General features: G+C 38.1%; 2 protein-coding genes across 2 annotated transcripts; one reads left to right on the top strand and one right to left on the bottom strand.

Annotated features, from left to right (window-relative positions):
* The first annotated feature begins 302 nt into the window (after positions 1-302).
* mfsd9 (major facilitator superfamily domain containing 9) lies at positions 303-8,871 on the top strand. The gene is made up of 6 exons (XM_028023884.1): positions 303-444; positions 2,062-2,149; positions 3,430-3,473; positions 4,340-4,469; positions 5,204-5,413; positions 6,217-8,871. The coding sequence occupies exons 1-6, from the start codon at positions 358-360 to the stop codon at positions 7,071-7,073; spliced, it is 1,416 nt and encodes a 471-aa protein (XP_027879685.1). The 5' UTR covers positions 303-357; the 3' UTR covers positions 7,074-8,871.
* slc9a2 (solute carrier family 9 member 2) lies at positions 8,541-26,119 on the bottom strand. Its single transcript, XM_028023842.1, has 13 exons — positions 25,575-26,119; positions 21,825-22,039; positions 21,497-21,745; positions 19,330-19,580; positions 19,010-19,227; positions 18,252-18,451; positions 17,209-17,298; positions 17,035-17,105; positions 15,102-15,269; positions 14,884-14,989; positions 12,723-12,839; positions 11,789-11,873; positions 8,541-11,222 (listed from the first exon to the last, which is right to left on the bottom strand). Exons 1-13 carry the CDS (start codon positions 25,837-25,839, stop codon positions 10,798-10,800), a joined length of 2,460 nt encoding a protein of 819 aa, XP_027879643.1. The 5' UTR covers positions 25,840-26,119; the 3' UTR covers positions 8,541-10,797.
* Between the last annotated feature and the right edge of the window lie 1,055 nt (positions 26,120-27,174).

Raw genomic sequence — 27,174 nt, 5'->3', positions numbered from 1 at the left:
AAAATAAAATATCTTTTTTTTTTTTCATGTCCACGCTGTGACGTAAATGGATGATACCATCTACTCCACAGCCACGGGGGAATATTCACTTCAAAAATTACTCATAAGAATAAAACAATTCACCTTTAACCTCTGTGATAAGAAATACACACTTCTCTTACAGTTTAAAATGTTTCTGTTATCCCAGTAGCTTTAACGCGATCCAACATGTCTGCCCCCTCCGGCACCAGTTCACCGTCTCCCCCATTGCGGCTGCTGGATCGGCCCGCCGGCTCTGAGACTTGTGCCGTGTTTGCTTACAGTAGAGCCGGATGGGAGCTTCCGCTTCGGCTGTGAGCGAGCTGTCACCGCAGGAGGATGAACAACCAGAGATGTAGCACTTTATTCCTGAAACTGAAAGGACGGAGGGGGATCATACACTGTATCTATGTGGTGGGCTTCATGGTGAGTCGGGAACTGCGGGGTTTTGTTGCTGCTTCGGGTATCTAACTGGGTGAGACGGGAAATCAATGACACTGATAGTCCAGGCAGGCTTTCATAACTCAGGTGTGATGTCAAACATGTAAAGGTACAAGTTAGAACCGGCTCAGTCTTTCTATTAGTGTATAACACAGTGACAGAAAATAATAATAATAATAATAATCATCATTGCTGCCACTGGTTAACCAGTGCTGTGGTAATGTGCTAATCATTGAGAAATCTGAGAATGTTAAATTGTTTTAACGCCTCTGTTTGTTTTCAACAAGCTGCTGCAGAGGAGATTTAAATTCACAAAAACACTCTGATCAATTCCTTGAAGCTCTTGTAATAAAGGAGGTTTTGGGTCACCCCCTCAGATTCTTCCTAATTAAAATCCGTCTGAGTTTCAGTCATCTAATTAAAGGTGACTAAAATAATTCAGGAAACTGACTTGAAAACTAAGGGAGGAGGGGATAAATGTTACCTAAGCTTTAAAAGAATGTCATTATTGGATTGTGTTAGAACGCTGTATGAGCAGCTGTGTGCCTCCAATTAAGCATCTGGCAAAAGCTGCTTCAAACTCAGCTACGCAGAAAAACAGGATGTAGCTGCTGATTGAGAGTCTGACTTGTGCTGTGTAAGCGTGCACGGAATACTGTAATAATAGCTGTAGATTATCTGCATATTTCACCTGTTTCTAACCTGCTGGCTGTCACTTTTTCTGTGACTCCTCCCTCCTGCAGGGAGTGAAGCTGCTGTCAGACACACCCATGTCCTCCATCAGAATGAAAACAAAACAGCAGCCATTCTTTTGAAGCTTGTGTATTCACAAAGTCAAAGATATGTAATTCAGACAAATATTTGCAGAAGAGTATATCCGTAAAAGATCTGATGAATAAGTTGTTGCTTTATAATATTTTCTTCTTTGTTTTTGGTGTGACAGGTTGCCCTGAGAAACATAAGCTTAGACTGGAAGCGCTGCTGATTTAATTTAAGCAGCAGCACAAAGTATAAAATCTGGGAGGATATAATAATTAACTTTTTCTTTTCCAAATCTTCTACAAAGTGTACATACAGACATATTCAATTAATTCCTAGGATACTCTCTAAACCAACATTACAAAATAAAATACAAAAATGTCAGCGCCTTTTATACATACCATATGTGCGCTGAATAAAAACTACATTTTGAAAATAATCTTTCAGGAGATATCAAACATACTTTTCATTACACTTAAATTCCTCTATTAAAATGTATTTTTATTTAGCTGATGAAATATTCTAATCTTAAATGTCACATTTTCATGAACTGTGAGTGAGTAATTATCAACATTAACAGCAAAAAAAGCTTTAAAATATATCAATTTGTGTGATTAATATATGTAATGTTTCAATTAGTGAGTTAAGTTACTGAAATAAACACACCTTTCAATAATATTTTAATTTATTGAATATTACTGTATTTACTTCCACACTTACTCGTAGTAATTTATGCCGTTATTCTTTAGGTTTTGTTTTCTTTTATTGTTTGTTTTTTTTCTTTTTTTTGTCCTGTCCCAAAATGATTGGATCGTTTTTGTGATCTTCTCTTGTTTTCTGTAGGACTTGTTCGGGGTGAGCATGATCATCCCGCTCTTGAGCCACCATGTAAAGGCTCTTGGAGCGAGTCCCACAGTGGCTGGAATCGTGGGTGAGTTGTGTTTTCAAAATAGTTAGTAATATGTTACATTTCTGTGAGCTCAGCCTTCTGAAACAAACTGTCTGATGGCTACAAAAGACAAATCAGATAACATAAATATCACATTAAAAATTAATTAGATGCTAAAAATTTACAGATCAATACGAAAAGGACAAAATTAGTAAATGAATTCAGAAAACATTCATCTTTAACCCAAAACTTAACACATTAGTGTGCTTTTACCAAAGAGTGTCTTCTGTATATTAGAATGCTTTACTTCATTCAACATGTTTTATTGGATTTTTTGTGACAGATCAACACAAAATAATTACTAAGTTGGAAAGGTAAAAGATTTTCATTTTGTTATTAAAATTCGAAATCTAATTAACATCTAGCCCTCTTTGTGACACCCTTCAAAAATAACAAATATTATGACATAAAAAACCACCAAGATATGGTAAACTCACAGGTCGGGTAAGAGAGCATTACTCAGGAAAGCAGCCAAGAATTAGTTATTCATGTCACATATCTGAAGGGACAACAAGAACAAAACCATAAGAAGTCCTGTTTAAACATTTTTGAAAAGCCAAACGGCTTGAGAAAGATGAATGTAATATTTTAACTTGTTCGCCTTCGCTTAAATTTCAATTTGTGGTAGAAAACTAATATAGCAAATCATACTGAGCTCTCCATCCCCAGTTCAGAACATGGAAGTGCAAGCTTTATGTTTTGTAGAGTAATAAATTTCTGCAAGGTCAGAAAAGGTTTTCAGCATAAATAGGAAAATGGACAGAGAACAATATTTAAAAGAAAAGCTATATATAAAAAAAAGACTTGTTATTTGAGCAGATAACATCCTAATAAAAGATGCTGTTGTTTGTGGTTGTTTGTGAAAACGTTCCTGAAATTTGAAGGGTTATGAATACATGTGGTGCTGTGCAATAACCAACATTACCATTGTGGAAAAAAACACAAAATGTTTTCATTTCTTATTATGGATTGTTGAGGGTAGATTAACAAGGAAATGTACATGCAATTTAAATGCAACACTTAAATTGTTTGTTGTGATTTCTTTCATAACTTCCCTTCATATATCAGGATTTATCCACATAAACTCAAAAAATGGAAGTTCCCCAGTTTATAATTGTGGATGCAAATCTGAATCATAAAACCAGTTTTACAGTCAGCTTAATTGTTTAGTAGATAGTAATTAATCAATAACTAGTATTTACACTTTTAATGGTAACAACAAAACCAAGTTTTTTATTTGTAACTTGATCTATAATTTGCAGGATCTACGTATGGAATATTGCAGCTTTTCTCCAGCACAATAGTAGTGAGTATTGACTTTGTTTCTCTGTGCAACCTCTTTTTCTGTAGGATTTCCTGGTAAACAAGATGAGCCCAGTTTAGTGGCCAAAATGGCTGAATTCCTAGTAATTCGTGGAAACAAAAAAAAAACACTGGCTGTTCAGGATTGATTGTGATCGCACAATGGGATCACTGTGAAGACTTTAACGCGCATAACTGGCTCCTGGTCAGCCACAAAATCCTTCTTTTAAAACAGAAATCATTTCTAATTGTCTCCTTCAGAGAGCAACCTACGAAATAAGCAAAATCATAAATGATTTTAAAAAAATAAATTAAGAAAGAGCACAAAGTAAGTTTGGCATCTGCAGCTGAATTCTTAACTCCTTCTGTTGCTGCACACGGCTCCAGAAATTGGTTTAATTTTCAGGGGTCATGGGACAAATTGAGCACATATAGAGTCATCTGTTGGTGCCCTCATGCAGACGGGCTGGATCCCCGTGAATGTTGGGATAATATGAACAGCTGCAACCCAAAAGTTTACATCCAGAGCACAGATCATCTCAACTGTCCCTAATTTGATTATTTCATCATTGCTGTGGGTCTGTGAGAGAGGGAGGGAGAAAGAGGGCGAGAATCTAATCAAACCACAGCTGCTTGGCACACAGAGGATGTGGAGTTTTAGTTGTTGTGCCTCTTGTTTCTGAGTTGTGTGATTTGTTATTACACGACTACTATGGTTTATGAACAAAGTTACAAACGTTTCTTTACTGTACAGCTTGTTAAGAAATATGCTTTTCCTTTGTCTAACTCTGTCATTGATTGCTTAACGATACGCTTATTGCCAAAGCGTATGTCGATGTGTCATTGAATGGATCGGCGTGTGATTGGCAGGGCAGCTGGAGCGACGTGGTGGGGCGGCAATACTCCCTGCTGACTTCCATCCTGCTGAGCGCCTGCGGCTATGGCCTGCTGGGGATTTCTACAAGCATCACTTTATTTGTCCTCGCACGAATACCTGTGGGTGAGTTTAGGGGGGGCAAACCGCCCCAAATGACCGCCTGTTCCAAAGACTCTTGTGGATAAAACGTCTGATTTAAGCTGTACATCCTCTAAACACATCAGAGCCACCTTTTGTTTTTGCCCTGTTGTGCTTTGAAAATATCTCAAGTTCAGCCATGCTGGATTGATTCTGTGAAAATGTATTTTCCCGCAGGTTCTCCACTGTATTTAGGTGTTGACTTTAACTAGGCCATTCTAATACATGGGGATGCTTTGATCTAAGCCAAGTGTCTGCAACCTTAACAATCCAAAGAGGCATTTTTCCCTCTGACCAGCAGAATAAAACTTGTTAACAGCCACAAATGTTAAACAAAATGTACATTTTTCAGCTGGAATGTGAAATTTTAATTCAATCTCAGTCCTGTTGATTTCTTGTAGGATTTAGCTCAATCCATCTTCATATTTTCTCTATTCCTGCTGAAGAAAATCATCCCCACAGCATGATGCTGCCACCATCTTTCACCACCTGGATGGTGTGTTCAGTGCTGTGGACTCAATTCACTAATTAGACAACATCTGGTTGCACTTCATGAATGAAGGATAATGCAAACACACATCCCACATTTCAGATTTTCATTGATTAAAGTCTGCATTTTCTATCTAATTATGCACTACTTTGTTTTATATATCAAACATCAATATGTAGAAAATTTACCAACAATTGTATAACTAGTGTGTGTGTATTTGTTTTTTCAGGACTGTTCAAACACTCCTTGTCCATCTGCAGAGCTTTGCTGTCAGACCTGGTGTCTGAATCAGAGCGCCCTCTTGTGATGGGACACTTTAACGCAGCTTCCAGCGTCGGCTTCATCCTGGGTCCTGTAGTAGGCGGCTACCTCACTGAGCACGAAGGAGGCTTTTACACCTCCTCATTCACATGTGCAGCCATCTTTCTTATCAATGCTGGTGAGCCAAAAGCGCTAAATAATCTAATATTACAAAATCTCTTTCTTAAAACTGTGTTTTTATTTATTTTTATTCCATCTTTGTTCTTCATGCTTCAACTGATTTCACCAATTCATATATTACAAACGTTCACCTTCTTCTGGTGAATTCTGCCGTATCTTTTGGTAATTTCAACTTTCATACTTTTTTGCGATATTTTAACATTTATCCAGATTTTGGCTCCATAGAAACGCATTGAAAAAAATCAGAATTCCACAAAACTCAGCAAAAACTTTGTGCTCTTTAACAGTCTATTATTTTTGCGTACTTCAACCTAGAAACTCCATTCAACTTTTAGATAAATCACAAGATATTAAGCTGTTTTTAACTGATTCAGCTTCTTGATATCTCTTTCGGTTTTTCTAAAATCTGGATTTAAGTTTTATGCAGATTTTTGTCCATTTTCAGTGTTTCAATGTGTTTCAATGATGCGATTCTTCAATTGGCACAGTGTGCACTGACACGTTTTCAAGTTTGACTGGTTTTTCACAAACAAAATGCTGCTGTTCATACATTTTTAACCCTAAGGAAATAATTTGTGCTTCAAAAGATAGCCCCAGGCATCTGCTTTGAGGAAATATAGGCATCATTGCTGCAGGTCTTATGGTTTTCTTTTAAACACTTCCTGAGCGCCAGCATGTCTCCCCTTCCTCCATTGGGCCCCATATGAAATATTTCCAGCTCCGTCTCTTTCTTCAACAACTTCTGGCTCGTTCTTTCAGCAGTTTTTCTATTTGCTGTCTAATGTCGTCTTTGTGCTTCAGGGCTGGTGTGGTTGCTGCCATGGAGCGAGACGATAACCGATCGAAACGCAACTAACGGCAGCAACAGCGCCAGTAAAAGATGCCACAATGAATACTGCGGCAAGTCTGTGCAAAACGGCTCTCACGCAAACAACCACCACTCGGCGTTACCGACGGAGACCGAAGCGGAGCGCAGAGCTGCTGGGAAGCCTGGCCTCAGGTGGAGGGAGGTGTCACTGCTCCAGCCTGCGTGGAGACAGCTCACCTCCGTCAGCTCCAGGATTCACATGGTGGCCTCTTCTGACATGTGGGACCTCTTTCTGGTGCGTCTCTTGATGGCCGTAGCCATCATGCTCTACTACAGTAACTTCTCTCTGGCCATGGAGGAGCGTTTCTCGATGAAACCGAAGATGACGGGTTATCTGATCAGCTACAGCAGCACCTTAGGGGCCCTGGCCGGGTTCCTGGTGGGGCCGGTCACACAGCTCTACAGAAACAACATGCCCGCTCTGCTGCTTCACTCCACCATGCTCACCTGTCTGCTCATTTTCCTCTACGCCGCCGCTCCCAGTGTGTGGCAGGTGCTGCTCACCTCCACCTTCTTCGCCATTTCTACCTCTATCGGACGGACGTGCATCACAGACCTGGAGCTTCAAAGGGGAGGCGTCCACACCAGCGGGACTCTGATCGGGGCCGGCCAGTCGGTGACGGCCGTGGGTCGCGTCCTGGCCCCGCTCCTCTCCGGTCTGGCCCAGGAGATCAGCCCCTGCGGACCGCCCAGTCTGGGGGTTGTGCTCGCTCTGGCAGCTGTGGGTTTGCTCCTCGTCAGAATCCCAAAGTGGGACAGGAGGGCGCTGGCAAAAACAGTAAAATTTTAAAACAGTTTCTGCAGCTGAATGATGATCTTTTATTGAGTCAATGCAGATCTACCACTTTTGGAAGTGCTCTTATTTGCAGCAAGCAGCTGTGGTGAACAGCAGACCCTCGGCGTGAACAGAGTTTCTCCGCCAAACGAATCTGCTGATGTCATGACTCGACACAAGGACCGCAGGCCTTTCTCTCAGGGACCGTGGACGTTTGCAGCTTGGAGGAAACGGCTGCAGAGTTTCTTGTGCTTCCATAAATGCTGAAGTCAGATCTCACAGAAGCATGCAGTGAGGGCCTTAACTTTGGCTCGGTGTCCTTGTTACTGCAATAATCTACTCTGTGTTGTTAATTTAGTTCTGTCGGCACTACTTACAGGTATACTGATTTATGAAGACACAAGACCACTGAAATTGTCATTATTGGAGATCCACTGGTTATAACTTTGTGACCAATACTCGTTCTGCAACTGTTGGAAAGGTTCGCAAGGGTTTTATCCGACTCTAATTTCTCTTTCCAAACCATTTGTGTGCATTTCAAATGTTTCTGCTGTAAGCAGTCATTAAATATTTATATTAGAAATGTTCAGATGTAAAAAAATAAAAGGGGGTTTTACTATCTTAGAAGAAACACTAATTGATGTTGCTGTTTACATTTTAATTCTGTTCAAACTTCCCATTATCTACTTTACTCCATTACATCCTGATTTTTTTACTGTTATATTTCCATTATACACATTTTTGTGTGTGTGGGGGGGGGAAGGTTCTGACAAGCAGATGCTAAAATAAATAAAAATGTTTTATTTAAATATAGGCCGTGTAGTTAATATTAAATTTAGACATATTTCTAATTATTAACATGAACTATAATTGTGAATAATGGTAGGTAAGCTATTTGAAGAACTTAAATTATTTTATTAATGCTGCTATTGCTAAACAGAGCTTTGAAAAATTGAATTAAAGCATGAGTTTTATTGCGGCTTTTTATATACATGTAGTCCTGCACACTGTTACCACTAGATGGCAGGAAGGTTCTTCCAAAATGAACCAAGGATAGATTTTGCATCCACACAGGTAAGTCCTTTGCATTAGGACCAGAAGCAGTTCAAGGCAAAGTCTCAACACTGAAAAGGGTTAGGTCTTGCTCTCTCTCACCGACTCGAAGCCTGATCGAACTGCAGACATGTTTGGAAATGTAATTACCAATGTAATTTCTTGACGCATCTCCACTATTAATTATTTAAGAGAAAGACATATTGTAACTGAGGAAATGTTGAGAAAAGGTCATAAAGTATCAGAATGTAAAGATAATCTACCAAAGAAGAGATTATGGCTTCATCTATACAACACATGCTGTTCTAGACACATCAGTTGTATTTCCTCCTTTTCATTTAGCCTTATGAAATAGCTTTCATGTAGCAAAATTGCACTATGCCTGTGTGTCATTAATTGATTTCTTTTAACTTTGTTTTTTTTTTTTTCAGCTTCATTTGCCGTTTTTGATTTGTCCTAAACAGTTTGAGATTTACAGTACCTACAGTCCCCGGTGAGAAATTTCACCTTAGATAAGTCATTGTGGTAAATTTGTGATTGTAATTTTTACCATTTAAAAATATGTTCTATATTATTTTGGGCATATTGACCCGTCCAAATTGTAGAAGTAGTAATGTAAAAAACTTTTCTTTTCTAATGCAGTGTAAATGATGTAAAGTAAATTCAACTTCTAACCTTAATGGCACCTGTAAATGAAGTTAATGTATTTTTGTTTGCACTACATATTAAATAAACAAGTACAGCCCTAAATAATAGTAAATATTGTACAAAATAATTGTGAATGAAAGTTTTTTTTTTTATGCCTGAATTCAAAATGCCTTTACTGTGACGCATAAAAAAAATGTCCAGTTTCACTTAAAACTGTATTTTGAAAGTTTCATTATATTTCATATTCAGTTGATAAACACCATAATTAATCATTACAACATATTAATATGGACACAGTCCTTTAGATTTAGGGCCAAATCACTTTTTGTTAAACTATTTTAGTTTTACAGTAAGCCCATTTTCTGAAAGAAATGCAATGTGAGTTCATCTTTCTGATGTAATTTTGCTTTTTCCCCCCACTGCATAACTGCACCTCTAATCTATCTGGGCCTCATATGGCTGGATGGAAACTGAGCTTGCAATAGGCACTTGAATTTACTAAATATAACTAATAGCAGTAAAACTGCTGTTCTACTACTACTGTTTTCTGAAAATTTAAAACACATCTAGGACTCCCACAAGACCCACAGCTTTAATTTTTCAATATTTTGCAGGTTCAGAGACTTTGGGAGAGTTTAAATACAAAACATCTGTGTTTTTATAGTTTAATCAGGTTTTGCATTCTTCAGTTGCCTCCCATGTGTTATACAGGAGTTTGTGTTTATGAAGGTTCATCACTGCTGTTGGTTGGACTAATGCTTTACTATTTGCAGTGCCTTTATAAAAGTGTTTGCATGATGCATCAAGAAAAAATGTGCATGATTATGAAATGGAAAGAAAATGATAAACGGTTTTCAAAATAATTGCAAATAAAAAAACTGAAAAATCTGAAACATTTTTTGTGACTAAACTCTTTTGTTTCAGATATAGCTGCAGGCTTTTGAAGAATGTTTATGCTGCCTTTGCAAATCAGAGAAACTGAAGTATTTTTTTTTATATTTGTTTTGCAAAGATGCTCCAGTTCAGTCAGACTGGATGGAGACCATCTCTGTACTTCAGTGATAAAGACTTACCAGATGCAACTGCAAAAAGAGATTTTTATTTGAGGGTGGTAGAATAAAGTCTTGTGAATGAATTTTCCTCTATCATAATTATGAACTACATAAATAATAACATGCACAACATTTTTAGTTATATTTTTTAGTTATAACAAAATGTAAAAATATGAATACTTTTGCCAAGCCCGTCTAGTTTGACATTTTTAAATTGACGAATGAATGAAACATTTGCCTAAAATCGGAGTTTTGTCGTTTTGGGGGTTTTTTGGAAAAACAATTGTAAGAACCTACATATCTAGAGTTGTCCAAACATTTATGTCATGATATATTTTTGTTTTCAAGACTAAAATTGCACGAAAATAATAGTCAAATAAAATAATCTTAAATTTTCCCATCGTTCTCCCTTTATTTATCCAAGTAAATTAGTTTTTCTGATTCAGCTTTTAGTGTTACCTTAAGTTGCGATTGTGCAGTCTACAGTCAACCACATGTTATGCTTAGGGACAAGTTTCTGAAGTTATATCCACATATGCAATACTTGGCAATTTCATGCAACATTGAATTTAAAGATAAAATGGACCAGTGGGTGACGACACTTTAAATACATTAAGGTATCCATAAAATGAAGCTTCCTCAGCTTTATGACATGGAATAAAATAAAAGTCATAATATTTACATTGTAATTCCCTGATAAAATTTATTTGACAACTTAAAACAATATAAAAATTAATAATAAAACTTTAAATGGCAACACATTGAGAGTTGCCTGACATTCTGAAATAGTTCCTTCTCCGTAGTGCGCCGTGTCTCTGATGCGCATCTTTTCTACGAGGTGCTCCTATGAGCTGGGGCTTTATTCAGAAAAAATGGGAAAACAAGACCTCCAGTATAAATTTGCCTTCATCTTTGAAAGTAAAAGTCAGGACACTCAAAGATTTGTTGTTTTTCTTACAATTTGAGGTTCTATTTGATGCAGTCATTTACTTTTTTGGGTTCCACTGCGGCCGTCTGAGCAGAGGGTTTCGAGGCGCGTTGTCTCTGGGTTCAGCTGCCCAGCTGGGAGGAAGCCTCAAAGCCCCACGATGCCGCCGCCGCTGCTCCTCTTCTGCCTCATCCTCATTTCTTAAGTCATCAGCAGAGCCGTTGTTATTGTCAAAAGGAGGGTTGAAGTGGCGACGATGTGTTGGGAAGCGGGAATCCCTGTAAGAGGAGCCAGTCTGGGGTTTGCACTGGTCTTTGCTGAAGCTCTCACTCTGGCTTTCATTGAGGACATCAGTGGAGGGAACTTCCTTCAGAGTTTCCAGCGTGTGAAGAGGCATCATGGCTCCGGACGAGGAGCGTTTGGGCTGGTTGAATCGAGAGCGCCGGGTAGGATAGGCTACCTCTGACATGGTTTCATGGTCATCTGAGAATAAAAGGACGGGAAACATGAAGGAAAAATTATAAAGCAGCAATTAAAAGAACAGACATTTGTGACTTCTCCAACATTTTCTTTCCACTTCACAGGCCTCTTCTATTTGTTGGTCATATTTTAATACGTTGATATTTACTATTATAACATATTGTGAGTAGAGCTATTAAATGGGTCTCTACACGTTTGTCCCAAAACTTTGGTGTCTAATGAAAAAGGACATTTGGGCATGGAATATAGATCATTAATAAAAGGAATTGGTTGCACTGGATTTTGTTTATGGTCTGCAAAGTATTTAAAATACTTTATTAAAACAAATTAGCATGAGCATTTTTGTATTTTATTTTATTTAGCAGAAACTGTTTATTCTTTTCCTTCCAGTTTACAGTTTTTCTGTTCCAGATCACATAAAATCTCAATAAAATACATCAATATTTGTTGTTGACATCAGAAAATGTTAGAAAAGTTAAGTCTGTCTGACTCAATACATTTGCCTCATTAATTTCCTAGCTTGTGAAAAATAAAAAATTGGGTTTGTAAGTTTAGTTTTAGAAGCTTACCTGCATAACGCCGCCTCACAGATGGATATTTTGACCCCAAATTCTGTCCAGTAGGAAGTGAGAAATATTTCTGAGACCTTGGAATCTGGGAATAAAAATACAAAACATATACAAAAATTAGCCTGCCTGCAAGGGTTTTCGTTTTAACCTTTACATCTACATCGTGTTTAGGAATGTGTGTTGAGACCACTAGAATTATCTGATTTTAAAGAAGTAAACTTTAGCCCCTTAAACATCAACAAACCACAAAAAAACTGATGTAATTGAAAAGGATCTTGAAAATTATTTTGTTTCAAAATAAAATATTCAGTTCTCAAATGTACTCATGAATTCCCCAATTCATTTAACAGAGTCACTGAAATTCAGATCCACAAAACCCATTTCTGCAAGTGTCGAAATTAGAACCTGGCAAATAATGATGGATTTTAAGCTTTAGTCACATGATAATTAATAAATAAATGCAATCACTTAGGCAAATTTTCTAATTTCACTATATTAACATTTAATTGCACCAAATTGCAATAATTTTTTTTTTTGGTTTGGGATAATGTTCACTACATGAGAAATAAATTCTGAATTATATTATAATTATATTATGGATTTTACCATATCATGCAACCAAAACAGAAAAAAACAAATAAAGGCAATTTTGGTTAATATATTTAAATTAAACATACGTATAAATCACTTAAAGTTATTGATTTATATCAAAAAATATTACACATACTTTACTATTGGGACTGATCAAAGTCTCCTAAGACACTATCCCAGATGGTTTTCAGATTTCATTCATTTGGATTTTTCTTTAGTTCTTCTACAATTTCTACTAATGATGCAAAAAAGAAAAAATCATGGTTTGATTGCAAAACCAAAAAATTTTTTTAAAGTACGGTAGCATTTGGAAGAATCTGTGAAATCCTGAATTAGAGCTCACTGTTGACTGAAAGCTGCCGTGACGGAGGCTTCGGCGGATGTTGGCGTGGCGTCTGATCAGGATCTCTCTGGGCTGGTCGTCATTGGGCAGAGCATGCTTACTCGTAAATGCCACCGTCTGAAAACATAAACACAAAGTAAGACGACGTTATTTGCATAGTTGTGGCCTTTATGAAGGGCTTCTTTCACACATTTGATCAAGTTTGGCTTTGCAGAAGTCAGAAATGCAACTCCACTGCCTACATCGTCCTCTAGAGATAACCAAGGCTCTGACAAATGAACCAGTAAGTGCTCTCTTTCAGGGGAGACAGCATTCTCTGAAGCTCGGATTGCTCAGCCAAACCTGAACACACCTGTCTGAGCAACAAGGGGGAAGTTTCTGTGTTTGTGCTTTGCAACCATAAAATCATCCTCCATGACACAAAACAACCATTTTTATTTATGTAGATATAAGCAAAACAGTGCAACAGAAAACATGATGTACTGTCACATATGGGATTATTGAATCAAAATTATTTTCTTAATTACACCTTAAGTATGTAAGGGCTGAGTTTAAGGCTGGCAGTTTTCATAACTCCTCAGCAATATCATAAAAAAAGGACATTAGTTCATAATGGACACTGTTTAAAAAGAACAACGCACAACACAGTACTGTAACTATTTAAAATAAAGCTGCCAGCCCAACCAGGAAGCATGTTTTCCATTTGTCTGCACATCAAAGAGGCTTTTGAGGGCTGATGTCATTGTCACTGGTGGAAAAGTACTGCCAGAGACACACCATCGTTATGCAAAACAAGCCCAGTTTCAGTGTTTGGAGTTTCCACATGTCGCTAACACATTACTGGAAGAAAAAAAAAACAATGAAGCTCCATTTACTTTGCCAGACCTGTGTAAAAAAAAAAAATCATTTTGTTTCTGGTTTCCATGTCGACTCTGGCTGTCTGACTCAGTCAATTAAAGACTAACAATGTTATGCTGAAGTTTTTGTCGATAAACAGCTACTGCGTGGACCGTTTGATTAGCTTTACAGAATTTTATTTAAAATAAACATGCTAAAATCAACTTTTATAACAAGGAATGTTTTCTTCAGATATGGAAAAGTGCAGGACCTTCTCTATAAGATGTAGTAAAGTTTAAAATAACAGAAAAATCTATGAAAATTATCCACACACCTAGTCTCATTATTTTCCGGCACTGTTGACGGCATCCCTCAATTTCTTGGCAATACTGGCAAAAAAAAACGTATAAAGCGTGACAGGTGGTTTTTTTTTCTTATCAAATGTTTGAAATGTTTTAATCCAAAATTATTTTAAAAAATTATTCCATGGGAAATAAATGCCAGCATAAAAAAGTAATTAACTATGACACAATAATTGGTAGCAATACCACTTCTATTACAATAAATGTAACTGATGCATTGCACTATTTTTCTTTACTTTGGTAAGTTTATCAGTTTTGGTGAACTTTTCATCCGTAATGCATCACTTTTTTTTCCCTTTAACATAAATCTGACATAAACACTGGCACATTTCTCTTGCCTGTTTCCATCTGAATGAGAACCAAAGCTTATCTTGCCCACAGAAACAAAGAGCAGGGTGGAAATGAAAGTAGAATAAGCAGAAGAGAACTATAGCAAAGTCACAAGTAACTAAGTGTCCATCACAAACATCAGACTGATGCATTTTATCCAGTGGACTCCATTATTCATGGGGCAAAGGATCAGAAAATCTGCATAAACTAGATTTCCTCTAGAAACTCTTACAACTGCCCATATAATAGTTCAAAACACCAAATATATCTTCAGGTGAATTAATACACACAGTACAAACAAGTGTCAAAAATATCATATTCTCACGATTGAGCGTGAAAGAGGATGGTGATGTCAAGGAGGTCTCTCTTCCAAAGTTATTTACAACCTTGCTAGGTTACACCGCATCATGATTTATTTGAAATGTGGAGAAATTTTAAACAACTCTCGTGAATTATTTAAAATAAATTGAAAATGGTTTTAACACAGGGTCTGTCAGTTGGATTTTTACCAAAATAAAAGAGAAATGGTTCCCGAGACAGCAAATGAAAATGACTCCATGGATTGAGTCTGACAAATAAACGACCAAATCCTAGTAGCCTAGAAGCAGTGCTGTTTTTATTGTCCATCTTACCCGTTGCCTGATCTTGTACATGTTCTTGGAAAGGAGGTCGTGCATGTTTTTCAGGTCCTCAGCCATGAATGTCTTCTTTGGATTAGTAGATTCTTTCTTCTCTCCCCTAAATTAAAAAAAAGAGATATTAATTCAGAAAGAACGGTTATTAGTTAGGCTCCTGTTGATCTGACCAAACAATAAGGAAGTTGTGTGGTTTTAGGATCAAGGTTTCATACTGAAGAGAGACGAGGGAAGGAGCAGCACTGATGTCCCCAGACACCGTGTCCAGGATCTCCATGGCGTTCTGCAGCTCCAGCTTCTTGTACAACGCGACAATACTGGACTCAGCCCTGCTGTCTCGGATCAGGATCCTACGTAGTATTCGGTTGTTGAACTTCATGAACCTAGGATTGGGATAAGAAATTTTGTTTGTATGAAATTATTTTCTCATCCTAAGATTCATGAACACAGGCTAAATTTCTGTAGTTCTGACAGTAGCTTCCTGTGTTGCTGTCTTAAAGTTACTCTTGGATTTTTCTCTTTTTAAATCAGTCCCTCCAGGTTGCTGCAGTGTTTCACTAAATCACTAAGTCACAAAGTGGAATCTGAGGGATGATAGAGGAGATAATTCAGGGAGTTATCCAGTTGAAGAACTTCCAGACTCCCCTGCTTTCTCTGGCTGTACCAGTTCACCTGTGTGTTCTTATGCCACATCAGCTTCATAGTTTTGCAGGTAAGTTCTAGCTTTAGGCGTGTTTCTTAATTTTTTATTTCTATTTTTTTAAATGTACATTTATGCACTGACCTATTTCCGAAGTGTTAATGTTTGTCGTGCTTACTGGATGCACACTGGGTTGTCTCATAAAGCTCCGGTCAGTAGTTTACATACATTCTTTATCTGCATGAATGCCGTGTATTATTTGAAGTTTCAAAGCTTCATTTAAACAGTTCTTTTTTTGAAAAGGTGCCACCTTTTCAAATATTTGTAGTTGAAGTTGTGATTTTTTTTAAAATCTGATATTCTAGCATGGGTATTATTATCTGTTTACTTGGAAGAACACTGCAAAATTATTTGCCTTTTGGCTGGCCGATTGCTGAACATGACAGAATGTGCAGCACAGCCAAGAAAATCACATTACCACATCTAATTATTATTTGCTAAATTGTTGTAATAACTGAAAAAAGTGCAGGAGATAGAGGGCATGTATATGGGAAGTGCAGCGGGACATGTCCCCTTCGTTTTTGGAAGAAAAAAAAAAGGTAAATGTTACCGTTAAGCATCGTACATGCTAAATTAAATCAGCTTTCAAGAAACCTTGTGAAATGAGGTTAGATTAAAAGGAGACTAAGGGGAATTGGCCAAAATTCATTTATAAAAAAATGAAATTCAGATCTGCAAAAATGATGATTGTTGAAAATCCCAAATCCTCTTAAAATTTGTGAATGGTGAATTACAACATCACAACTTCCTTGAGGGACTGGTCAATACTCTTCTTGCCCAACCTGCCGGCTTGAAGATGCCAAATAAATGGCATCCGAGTAAAAGGGGGTGAATACAAATATCTTCTCTGACTTTTCTTTTATGTGAAGCCATCAATTGCCCTTTGTACCATTTCCAGTCCAGAAGACTTTCTCCCACTGTTCAAAATAACATGTGACTGAGTTTCTAAAAGTTTGCCCTTAATAATAATCTAGTAGTCCTATATCAATATAAACTTGCTGTGTCAATACATACAACCTGATTGCTCTATATGTAAGTGTCATGTTCAGAGCATGTTTCGACTGGTTAAAACTAATCCACTGTTAGAAACTTGAGAGACCAGTCTCACAAGGCCCGCTAGGGGAATGTCGACACAGCCAAGAGGAAGAGGAAGAAAGGGGGACAACAAAAGAAAATGAAGATGAAAAGAGCAGCATATACAAAAATACAATTAATTTTGAGCAGAAGGAAATTGTACATATTTTCTTTGCTGACTGCTGAGGCTGAACACGGCATTCCTCACCTCGCCATCATGAACACACGCTGCTAAACACGATGTGAAAGACACTCGTCCTCCAGATTTTTAACAGCATTTGATTTGTTGGCATGCAACAAGAAGTGCCAAACCATAAACATACCAACCCGTTAAATAACAATTTAAGCAGAATTAGGATGCCAGAGTTACTCACTTGTCCTTCCAGTAGAAGTGACTCCACTGTCCACAGAGATCCTCTATTCCTGCCATTGTGTGCTCCATGAGCTGAAAGTGACAAAGAGCATCTCACCATTTCCTTGTGAACACACACACACACACACATGCACACACACACAGTAGATGATAAGAATAAATGTCTGCGTTATACCCTGCTGTGAATCTCTACATTGATGGTCTCTACGTCACGGTTGGTCCTCCGTACGTTGATTAACTCAATCAGAGGTCGGATACTGATGCCCTGCAGAGAGAAACAAAAAACACTTTTAAAGTGTTTAAAATGAGCCTGGCTTTATATGATGGTGTCAATTAGAAATTATTAGATGTTTTTCTTTGAATTGAAAGACACAAATATTTGTATTTCAATATAACTCGCGTATTTGCCTCTCACCCAATGAATGCTTGAGCCAGGCATTAACCCGCTTTTTAAACCAGATAACATTAAATTGTTAGACTTTTATCATGTTGATCAGATCTATGCATCAAAATAATAAACTAATGTATATTTACTAATATGTCATGTTATTGTGACAAGAGGAATAAAAGTTGATTTTATTCTTTAAAACCCCCTTAATAAATAATGAAAAACATTCTTGTTTAAAATAGTAATATGATATTTTAACTCAAGGATAATACAGTGAGAATCCAATATCACTCATTAAATCCAAACCTCCCAACATTTCTAGATAGTTTTAATATCACAATGCGCTTCTAGTTCATGAAAATACGCCAGAACTGGCTTCAGTGAAAAGTTTTCAATAAATTAATCTAGTAGGAGAATCATGAACCCCTAACATTACCGATAAATGAACGTTTTAAAGACAAATTACACCAGCAAAACTAATTTAATTATTTTCATTTGTGTCTTTTGTATTCTTTCATTTACTATCAATCATTTAATTAATCTTGCTATGCAGTATTTTAGTGCTTGTAAAGTGTTTTATCAATAAAGTTAACATTGACAGAAGCCAAGTCTAAAAGTCTGACTATGCCATCACATAGTGTAAAGGTGCTTCTCTGAAAGCTTTCACATTAACACATATCATGTTGTTAAACGATCTCGTGACTGATCTACTCACTTCCTGACTTCAGCAGATCTAATTATGATTTGCAAAGCTTCTAGCAAGCTTCAACCACAGCATACAGTCCAGTTTTTTCCACAGACTTTGCATTAAACTGAACTGAAACTGTCACCTGGAGAAACACTGTGAAGAGGATTACTGCGATGGTGGCAGTGATGAACAGCTGTTTCCGGCCAATGCTGTCAGGAAGTGTGAAGGCCAGAGCGAAGGAAATGGCGCCCCGCAGTCCTCCGTAGGCCAAACCGAACTGATCCTTCATATTGAATGGGATGGTTCGGAAAGGGTTAATGATCAGAGTCAGCACCAAAACACCTGGAAGGGGAAAAAATAAAATTATATATATATAAATATATATATACAGTACAGACCAAAAGTTTGGACACACCTTTTAATTCAATGAGTTTCCTTTATTTTCATGACTATTGACATTGTAGATTCACACTGAAGGCATCAAAACTATGAATAACACATGTGGAAATATGCACTAAACAAAAACGTGTAAAACAACTGAAAATACCCCTTATATTCTAGTTTCTTCAAAGTAGCAACCTTTTGCTGTGATTACTGCTTTGCACACACTCTGCATTTTCTTGATGAGCTTCAAGAGGTCGTCACCTGAAATGGTTTTCACTTCATAGGTCAACCTGTCCTGTCAGGTTAATAAGTGGGATTTCTTGCCTTATAAATAGTCATGAAAATAAAGAAAACCCATTGAATTAGAAGGTGTGTCCAAACTTTTGGTCTGTACTGTATATGCTAAATTATACAAACACTGCTCAAAACTTTGAAGTAAATCTTAAAAGTAACACCAATCTTGTAATTTCACTAACAGATTCACATTATTAACACAGCGCCTTGCATCCTGCTTACCCAGACCTCTCCATAAAAAGGTAAATAGCAGCGTGAACAGGATGTAGCCCCAGTTCCACTCATGCTCGGTTGTTATGGTGACGACGCCTAAGAAGAAGAAGATGAGGGTCTCCGAGATAGAGCCGAGCATCTTGACCACGTGCCGGATGGTTGTGGAAGAACGCTGGGAAACGTTCTCCTCGACGTAGTACTTCATGGTGAGGGCACAGCAAACAATGCTGTATCAACGCACAAACAGTAGCAGCTTTTTGATTTATTGTGGTTAAAGCAGTCTACAGGTCAGATATTTGAATACGCAAGACCATTTCAAAGCCACTCACGCCATGATGGAGGAGATGGCAAAGAGCTCGGCCACCAGATACGCCAGATAGCTGAACATGAAGATGAGGAGGGGTTCGATTTCTCTGACCTTGGAGGTGAATCTTGTTGTGAAGGCGGCCACAAAACCAAAAAGGACGCCAAAGCCCATCCCCCCAAGGCCGACCACAAGGAACCTCGCCACTCCCAAGAACACATCTTCGGGCTCCACCACCTCCATTTCCGCCACAAAGGTGAACATGCTGTACAACACCTGAAAACAAGCAAACATAGAAGTTCTCAGAGATCATGGGAATGGTTAGAAACTCTGGTCTCTAATTTTGAAATGTATTCATTTATTTCAGGGTGTCAAACTCCAGGCCTTAAGGGTCGCTGTCCTGCAGTTTTTAGATGTGCCACAGGTACAAAACACTGAAATGAAATGGCTTAATTGCCTCCTCCTTGTGTAGATCAGTTCTCCAGAGCCTTGCTAAAGACCTAATTATTCTATTCAGGTGTGGTGCAGCAGAGGCACATCTAAAAGTTGCAGGATAGCGGCCCTTGAGGACTGGAGTTTGACACCTGTGATTTATGTGGTAGGGACATCGCACATTAAATGTTTTGTAAAAAGCAACAGAAATAGCCAAAAGGCTATTTTTTTTATCTGTGGTTCCTGAACAATGTGCAATTTGTCTAGTTAAAAACAAACAAGGCAAAATTAAAATGACTTACACACATTTTGTCAATAAATACAATCATTACAAACAGAAAATACAAATCCCTGATGACTGAAAAGGTTGTTGAGATTGTTTTGATCTCATTCAGCCAAGATCCTTGGACGACAAATCAGCTCAAGGCAGAGTAATATTTTAACCAGATGTCATCATATCCCCCTAAGTAAAAAACTAAATATTTTTTAGGTGGCTTCAAATTTTTGTGAAAAGCTTTTCACAGAGTAGTAAGCACCTTTCACAAACAAAATAAAAATTCATGTAGAAGTGTGGGCTCGTGTTCCTTAAAAAAGGTCCCTGTCATAATCATTAATTGAGAAAGAAATTAATGATAATTAAAATGCTAATATTTCCAAAAGAATAAAAAATAAAAATACACTACTGAATACTAGTCAGGTTCTAACAACTCTGTGCGTGTAGTAACTACGGTGCTCTCAGTTTTCTGTTTGTATTTGCATACAAATGCCAGTAATACAATAAGCAAACACATTTCCAGCCTAAAGGAGACACTTGAAATAAAACTGCCCACCTGCTAAATGAGGAGTAAACCAGGTGGTCATATGTAAATCCTGGGAGAATCTTATAATTGCTGAAAACACTGCTCCTACTTTTAGCTTATTGGCAAAGTGTCAAATATGTGATCATTCTTATTCCTGGGCTTCCCTATTGACCCAGTGTAATGTTTGTTTTCTGTTTAATCTACTGATGCTAAACAAAAAGGCGACGAACTCAGTGAAAGGAGAACTGGTTTACAGAGCTGGGTTTGGCCGGAGTGTTTGAATATAAAACGAAGAGAACTTGAGTGGTGAGGGAGGGGGATGAGCTCACTTCAGTCATGTAACAGACGATATGTGCATGTGTTGACTCCTCCCACGCTACCAAACGCACATGCAACTGTGACCTCAGAAACAGGTTTGGCAGCATGTGAGCAAACAGGTTCTGAATGAGGCTGACATGACACATTTGTTTCATATCTCAAACATCCCTTTGCTTTTTCTCCCCCTCGTTTTTCTGTACGGCCATCATGCCTGTGGGCCAGCGTTTCTCCCACACACATTATGTTGTCACGCATGCACCCTAACTCCAAAAAAGTAAAATTAAGAAAGTGTTAGTATGGAGATGAAACCTGAGTTGAACCTTTCGAGTGCAGAAGAATAGAAAAACTTGCTCACTGCATAATGGTAGATGTTTCATGTGCTAAAAGGGTTTTAAATGACAGGAGGGGTGAAGCAGTGACGATGATGAATTTAAACTTTTGAAATAATATAAAGAAATACATATTCCTGTGGGACTAGAATGTGTTTATGTGAAGACTAGTGCCATTTTGCTGCGCATTTGTGAAGAAAAATAAACACTAATTGCATACTTTATTTTCTAACCAAATAGTGACACAGAACAATCCCAATAAGGGCAGCAAGTTTCAACGTTAGCAGAAAGGATCAGAAGCGTTCTAGCTCACCACAGTGACAGCATCGCTAAAGAGACATTCTCCGAACACCACGATGTAGAGCTGCTCGTTCACAGAAATGTCCTCAAAGACGCTGAGAACCGCCACGGGGTCCACGGCTGAGATGATGGCCGCAAACAGCAGGTTCTCCTGCAGGTTGATGTCCTGCACGCCGAACGCCTCGATGTGGCATATGGCGAACAGGGACACGCCAATGCCGATGCTGTTCCAGAGGGTCCCCACCACTGCGAACCACATCACCTGCACACCGAAGGAAGAGCACAGGTCATTAAGTGCAGATGAGTGAAGAAACGGGAATGTGGTTGAGTCGTTTACTCACGGTGCCCACGTTCTCGAAGAACAGCCTGGTGGGCATGAAGTAGCCCGAGTCCAGGACGATAGGGGGGAGCATGTAAAGGAAGAAGACATTGCTGCTGAGAACAGCTGGAGGCTCCTCTAGGACTGAGTGCATGATGGCGCCAACAATCAGACCGATGCTTATGAGAAGGCATGACTCTGGCACCCAGATCGTTATCTTGTGATACACATGAAAACCTGAAAGAAAAAAAAGAGGAAGATGTGACTTTGGTGTAGCATTTCCTGCAACTCAATAAGTTATAAAATTATTACTAAGTTATTTCAACGATTCAACCAAAACAAAGCCAAACACTATGTAGATTTGTTACACACAGAATAACATGGTTCAAGTGTTTATTTTTGTTAATTTTTGCTATCTTGGCTTACAGCTAATAAAAAGCCCAGGTTAATTTTCTCAACAAATGAAAATATTATAAGAGCAGTTAAGGAAAATAATTTTAAACACATCTGGGGGAAGACTGCTGAATTGACAGCTGAAGCAGACAGTCATGAAAACCCTTCATGTGGGGTGCTGTGGGGGCGCAGGGCTAAAGCACAACCCAAATGGAGAATTCGATGCCACTGGTTCGAGACCCAGCCTGATGACCTTTGCTGCATGATGTTTTCAGAAAAACTAAAATCCCGGAGTCTGCAGGATGATTGGAAAGCCACAGAATCCAAGTTGCTTGAGGTCTAGCACTAGAATGGCTTGAGTTAGTCCACTTTGACATATACCTATTTCGGCTTAGATAGTCCAACTGGCCTGAAGGATTTTATCTAGCAGGTGCTTTTGTTCAGTAAATAGGGCCATTACCTTAGAAGTACTCTGGTAATGGCCTCAACGCATCTCACAGTTGCACAATTGTTCCTTAGACTTCGACTTAGACTTAGACTGACTTTGTTGTCATTTTCAATGCACAGGGTGTATACAGAACGAAATTTCGTTGCATACGGCTCAGGATAATGTTTGAGGTTCCAATGTTGTGAGTAAAATAAAATACAGTATAAAATATGAATATAAATCTAAATATAAAATATAAAGTGCAGGACTGACAGTAAAATAGAAGTTATTTAGCTCTGTACATGTGCAAGGTATAAAGTGGAGACCAGTTTTTGAGTGCAGTCCAGTTAAGAGTTCAGCAGTCTGATAGCAAGTAGGAAAAAGCTGTTTCGGAACCAGGTGGGCCTGCACCGGATGCTGCAGAACCTCTTTCCAGAGGGCAGCAGGGAGAACAGTCCATGGTGGGGGTGTGAGGGGTCACTGATGATGTTTCGGCCTCAGGACACGCATCCTGCATCGATGGTTGACCTGACACTTCGCCCTTTTGCCTGAGCTGGGTGTGGAAGGTTGTTGCCGAAGCAGTTTCTCCTTGTGTGCCTTCTTCTCACTCACATGAGAGTTACCGAACTCTTTTGCAAGCTCAACCAGGAAGTCCACCCGTCTCTCCTGCACCCCAATGCATGCCTGATAAAGCACATGTGCATTCAGTGCTGCCATGTCAATCATGTTTGCCAGGTTTGCTGACCAGCTGTCACATAGTGATGGAACCTTGGTCACCCCCCGCAAGATTATGACTGAAATAAATGCCATTAGTTCTTGTGAACTAAATAGGTGAAGCAGTCACCTATTTATCCTCCACAGCACAAAAGGCTGCATGCAAATTTGCATGTGCTAAGTCTCCCAGATTTCTTTTGCTTACACTTTTTGCATGATTTTTTTGAGGTGGATCAACACAATTAATTTGGTTAGTTTATTTCTAAACTGTCATGTTATACCCTCTTAGCTTTATTTCAAAGAGAAACATTACTAATTTCTTTTAGAAAAACCTTTGCATATTTTTTGAAACAGATTGTATGTTTTGCAAACTCTATGTACATTTGGCAAAATGACCTGGATAATGCAGCACAACATCATGGATCAGCTGCAAAAGGTAACATCTCTCCAAAAACACTTCATGTATGCTTCAAAACTAAACTGAAGAGCACTACCTACAGGAGAGTCTACTGTAGAGCTGCCTCCATCATAGATCGCACCCACCCCCAACATGGACTATTCACATTCCTACCCTCTGGCCTGACGGTCAACGGCCACATTTACAATTGAAGAAGGGATGCTAATTTGAGCCATCAGAGTCGTCAGGGTGGACTCCGGCCTTTTGGCCCTGTTGAGCCGATATGGGAAGGACTCGAAAACCGAGCCATCCCAGTGCTAGTGGGCATTTTCCACAGTTGGTCTTCATGCTTCATTTTACTTACAAGCTTAATGGACATGATGAGGGCTTGGCCCCTCCCACACTGCTAAAAGTACCAATACCTGCTTTACAAGTGGTACCTTTTTGTAATTGTGATAAACCTGCCAGAAGCTGACTTGACCTAAACCCCATAGAGACTCTATAAAGTAATGTCAAGAGGAAGATAAGAGAGACTGACCCAACAGTGCAGATGAGGTGAAGGCTGCTATTAAATTAATCAGGGCTTCTTTAACATCTCACCAAACCCACGCAAGTATAGAATGTAAAATCTGCATCAATATACTTTTCAGCGGTTTGACATTTCTGTATTAAAAGATATTATTTTGTTCTTGTGCAGTATTCACATTTACTGGAAAGCAGCATTTTGGGTTGTCCAAATGTTGTCCATAATCCAAAACAAACCCAATAACTTTATTTTTCATGAATTTGAATGGACTGAATTATTCAGATACGTTTATGTACAACAAGCTTATATTTGACATCAGACCATCTGTAAATTTCACATATTTAACCCTCCTGTTATGTTCATTTCTCGGGTACAGCAATAATGTCCGTGGGTCAATTTGACCCGGGGAGTGTTTAATCATGCTATAGTGTCAAAAATCAAAAAATTCCTCCAAAACATTTTTGTATCTGATTGTTAACTCCAATACTAACCATTCCGATCAATATTTGTGCAATGGTGTTTTTTTATTTCTCAGAATTTAAGGATCAATGACGACAACCTACTCATTTACTCATTTGGACATAAAAAATCGAATTTACATTTTTTATGTCCACTGAAAAAAACCTAGGCACAAAAAAAACTATAATTTCCTTGAAATTGATCTTTAGTAAAACTTTTTATATTACACTTTTTTGTCAATGGGTGATCTTTATAATTGAACTTGAGACACACAAACTGTTCAGGGTCAAATTGATCTGCTGATTAAAATCAAGATAAATGAGTCATGCAGAGAGTATTTATGTTTCCCTCCACTTCTGCTGAGTGTCACTCAGTGTGGGTGAAGTTTGCCCACGGGAACAGAAAATGTTCCCGTCAAAAGTTGTGTGAACACCTGCTTTCTCACAGTTTCCTAGTGAAGTAAAGAGAATAGTGAGAAAGTGGGCTGGCGTGTGTCGAGGTGTGCATGTATGTGTGTGGTGGGGTGCGTTTGTGTGTGTGTGGTGAAATATGGTTCATAGCTGCAAGGAAACATATAGAATTTGACTTTTTTATTTATTTATCTTTTTTTGCCCTTCAACTTGACTGCCGGGTCAAATTGACCCGAATAATATCTATGTAAAAAGTGGACCCAGGGGGTGGTGCAAATGTGTAAAATGTACAGATTTTCAATTTATATGTAGAATGCACCTATTGAGGCAAATAGAAAAAGTTTTATGCAAAAAAAATACTTCCAACTATTTAAAAAAAAATTTAAACTTTAAAGCGGGTCAATTTGACCCGCAACATAACAGGGGGGTTAAGAAACTATACTCACCGATTTTTGCGAAGGAGGCCAGAAGCATCCATAACGTGATCTCAAACGGGATTTGTATTCTGGGATAGTCCATAGTGAACACAGGTAAATTTGAAGGCACATCCTCTGGATAAGCCTGGGGTCCATTATCGGGCTTAGTCTGGGGCAAAATCGTGGCCCCTGCACTTGGTTTATGTGGAGCTTCTCCGTTACAGCCATAAGGAAGACTTAAAAATATGCAGGTAATAAGCACAGCTAGCGCTCGTTTGGTGGAGCTGTAATTCATGGTGCGCAAAAGACGCAGTTCATAAGCTCCAGTATGAACACCGTGGAGGTTGAAACACAATCACTCCATCGTTAGTCAACAAAAAATTGTAAAAAAAAAATTAAATAAAAGCGAACATCACTTCTGTTAAAAACTCATTGAAATTAAAATTACAGTATACTCTGAGGCAAACCTCTTCAGAAAATCCAGCAGTGATAAAGAAAAAAAGGGAAACCAGTATGGTGTTGTCTTTTTCTACCTGTGGGACTGGACACCTGTGTTTCACCTGAGTCCACAAGTTTCGATACTGACTGGGTGCGGCCACAAGCCTCCCTGGAGAAGGTAAAAAAAAAAAAAAAAAAGAAAAAGAGGCACGTTCTGTGTTTCTGCAGGGCTCACCGCAAGCAGTTTCTGTCAGCAACGTTTCAATTCTCAAAAAACAACAACTACTGCAAAGTGTTTTACAGCCCAAGTGACTGAACTAGATTTATACGACTGATTAAAGCTTATACAGACTGAAATGAGTAGATTTGATTGCTTGTAAATGAAGAAACCTACCAAGTAAAACTTGAACTATGTAAGAAATCGTGGCTGAAATATTTTTCTGCCCATTTACAGTATCACATTTTTTTTATTATTTTGTATATTTTTTTCCCAATAATTTACATAAACAATCTCACGTAATAAATTTACTCATGATTATGTTATTTATTCGTAATGTTCCCTGAGTATTTTCATCTGTTTTGTTTGGATCCCCATCCATGCACCACATGTGGTCGCCATGCGATTTTAGCAGACTGTTGTTGTATTTCATCAACTTATACTGTTGTCTTCAATTCTTTGCTAATGACTTCAAAATAACTCTCTTTTTTTATAATTCAGAATTAGGGTTTTATTTTATTATTTTTATTGACTAAATTTAGCAGCAACAATAATTATAAATACCATTGCTACCAGTAAATATTGATTTAATATCCAAGATAATATTCTTTTGACATTAAATTATTTAAATGTCTCCATACTTTAGAATGCATTTGTTAAAAAGAATAAGACATTTGTCTGATAATCCTGACTGGTTCATCCAAAGATTATCTTCAGTACATGACTGTATTGTATTTTCACATATTGAAAATATCCATAATTCAACATTTTGCCAACAAAATAAATATTTTTTTAAAGTTTTATTGGTTCTAGTGGCCTGGATTTGACAGTAAATTGGGTAATTGGAGAAGGGGGAAAACATGCAGCAAAGGTCACCAGGCCAGGAATTGAACTAAGGCCTCCATATGTGGGTTGTGCTTAACCCCTGCACCACCTCAGGACCCCAAAAAAATAGCATCTAATCTAATTCACAAT

This window comes from Xiphophorus couchianus, chromosome 7, assembly GCF_001444195.1.
Source record: "Xiphophorus couchianus chromosome 7, X_couchianus-1.0, whole genome shotgun sequence".
Lineage (NCBI taxonomy): Eukaryota > Metazoa > Chordata > Actinopteri > Cyprinodontiformes > Poeciliidae > Xiphophorus > Xiphophorus couchianus.
This window is presented reverse-complemented; position numbering and strand designations above follow the sequence as displayed.

What these genes read in the sequence shown, in the direction of transcription:
- mfsd9 (XM_028023884.1), top strand. Translation starts at nt 358, where the DNA reads ATGAACAACCAGAGATGTAGCACTTTATTCCTGAAACTGAAAGGACGG. An exon ending in TTTTCTCCAGCACAATAGTA is followed by an intron (nt 3,474 to 4,339) that starts GTGAGTATTGAC and finishes TGTGATTGGCAG; the next exon opens with GGCAGCTGGAGCGACGTGGT. An exon ending in CCTCGCACGAATACCTGTGG is followed by an intron (nt 4,470 to 5,203) that starts GTGAGTTTAGGG and finishes TTGTTTTTTCAG; the next exon opens with GACTGTTCAAACACTCCTTG.
- slc9a2 (XM_028023842.1), bottom strand. Translation starts at nt 25,839, where the DNA reads ATGAATTACAGCTCCACCAAACGAGCGCTAGCTGTGCTTATTACCTGC. An exon ending in TCTTCACAGTGTTTCTCCAG is followed by an intron (nt 17,299 to 18,251) that starts GTGACAGTTTCA and finishes TTCTCTCTGCAG; the next exon opens with GGCATCAGTATCCGACCTCT. An exon ending in TGTGAGGCGGCGTTATGCAG is followed by an intron (nt 11,223 to 11,788) that starts GTAAGCTTCTAA and finishes TTTTATTCTCAG; the next exon opens with ATGACCATGAAACCATGTCA.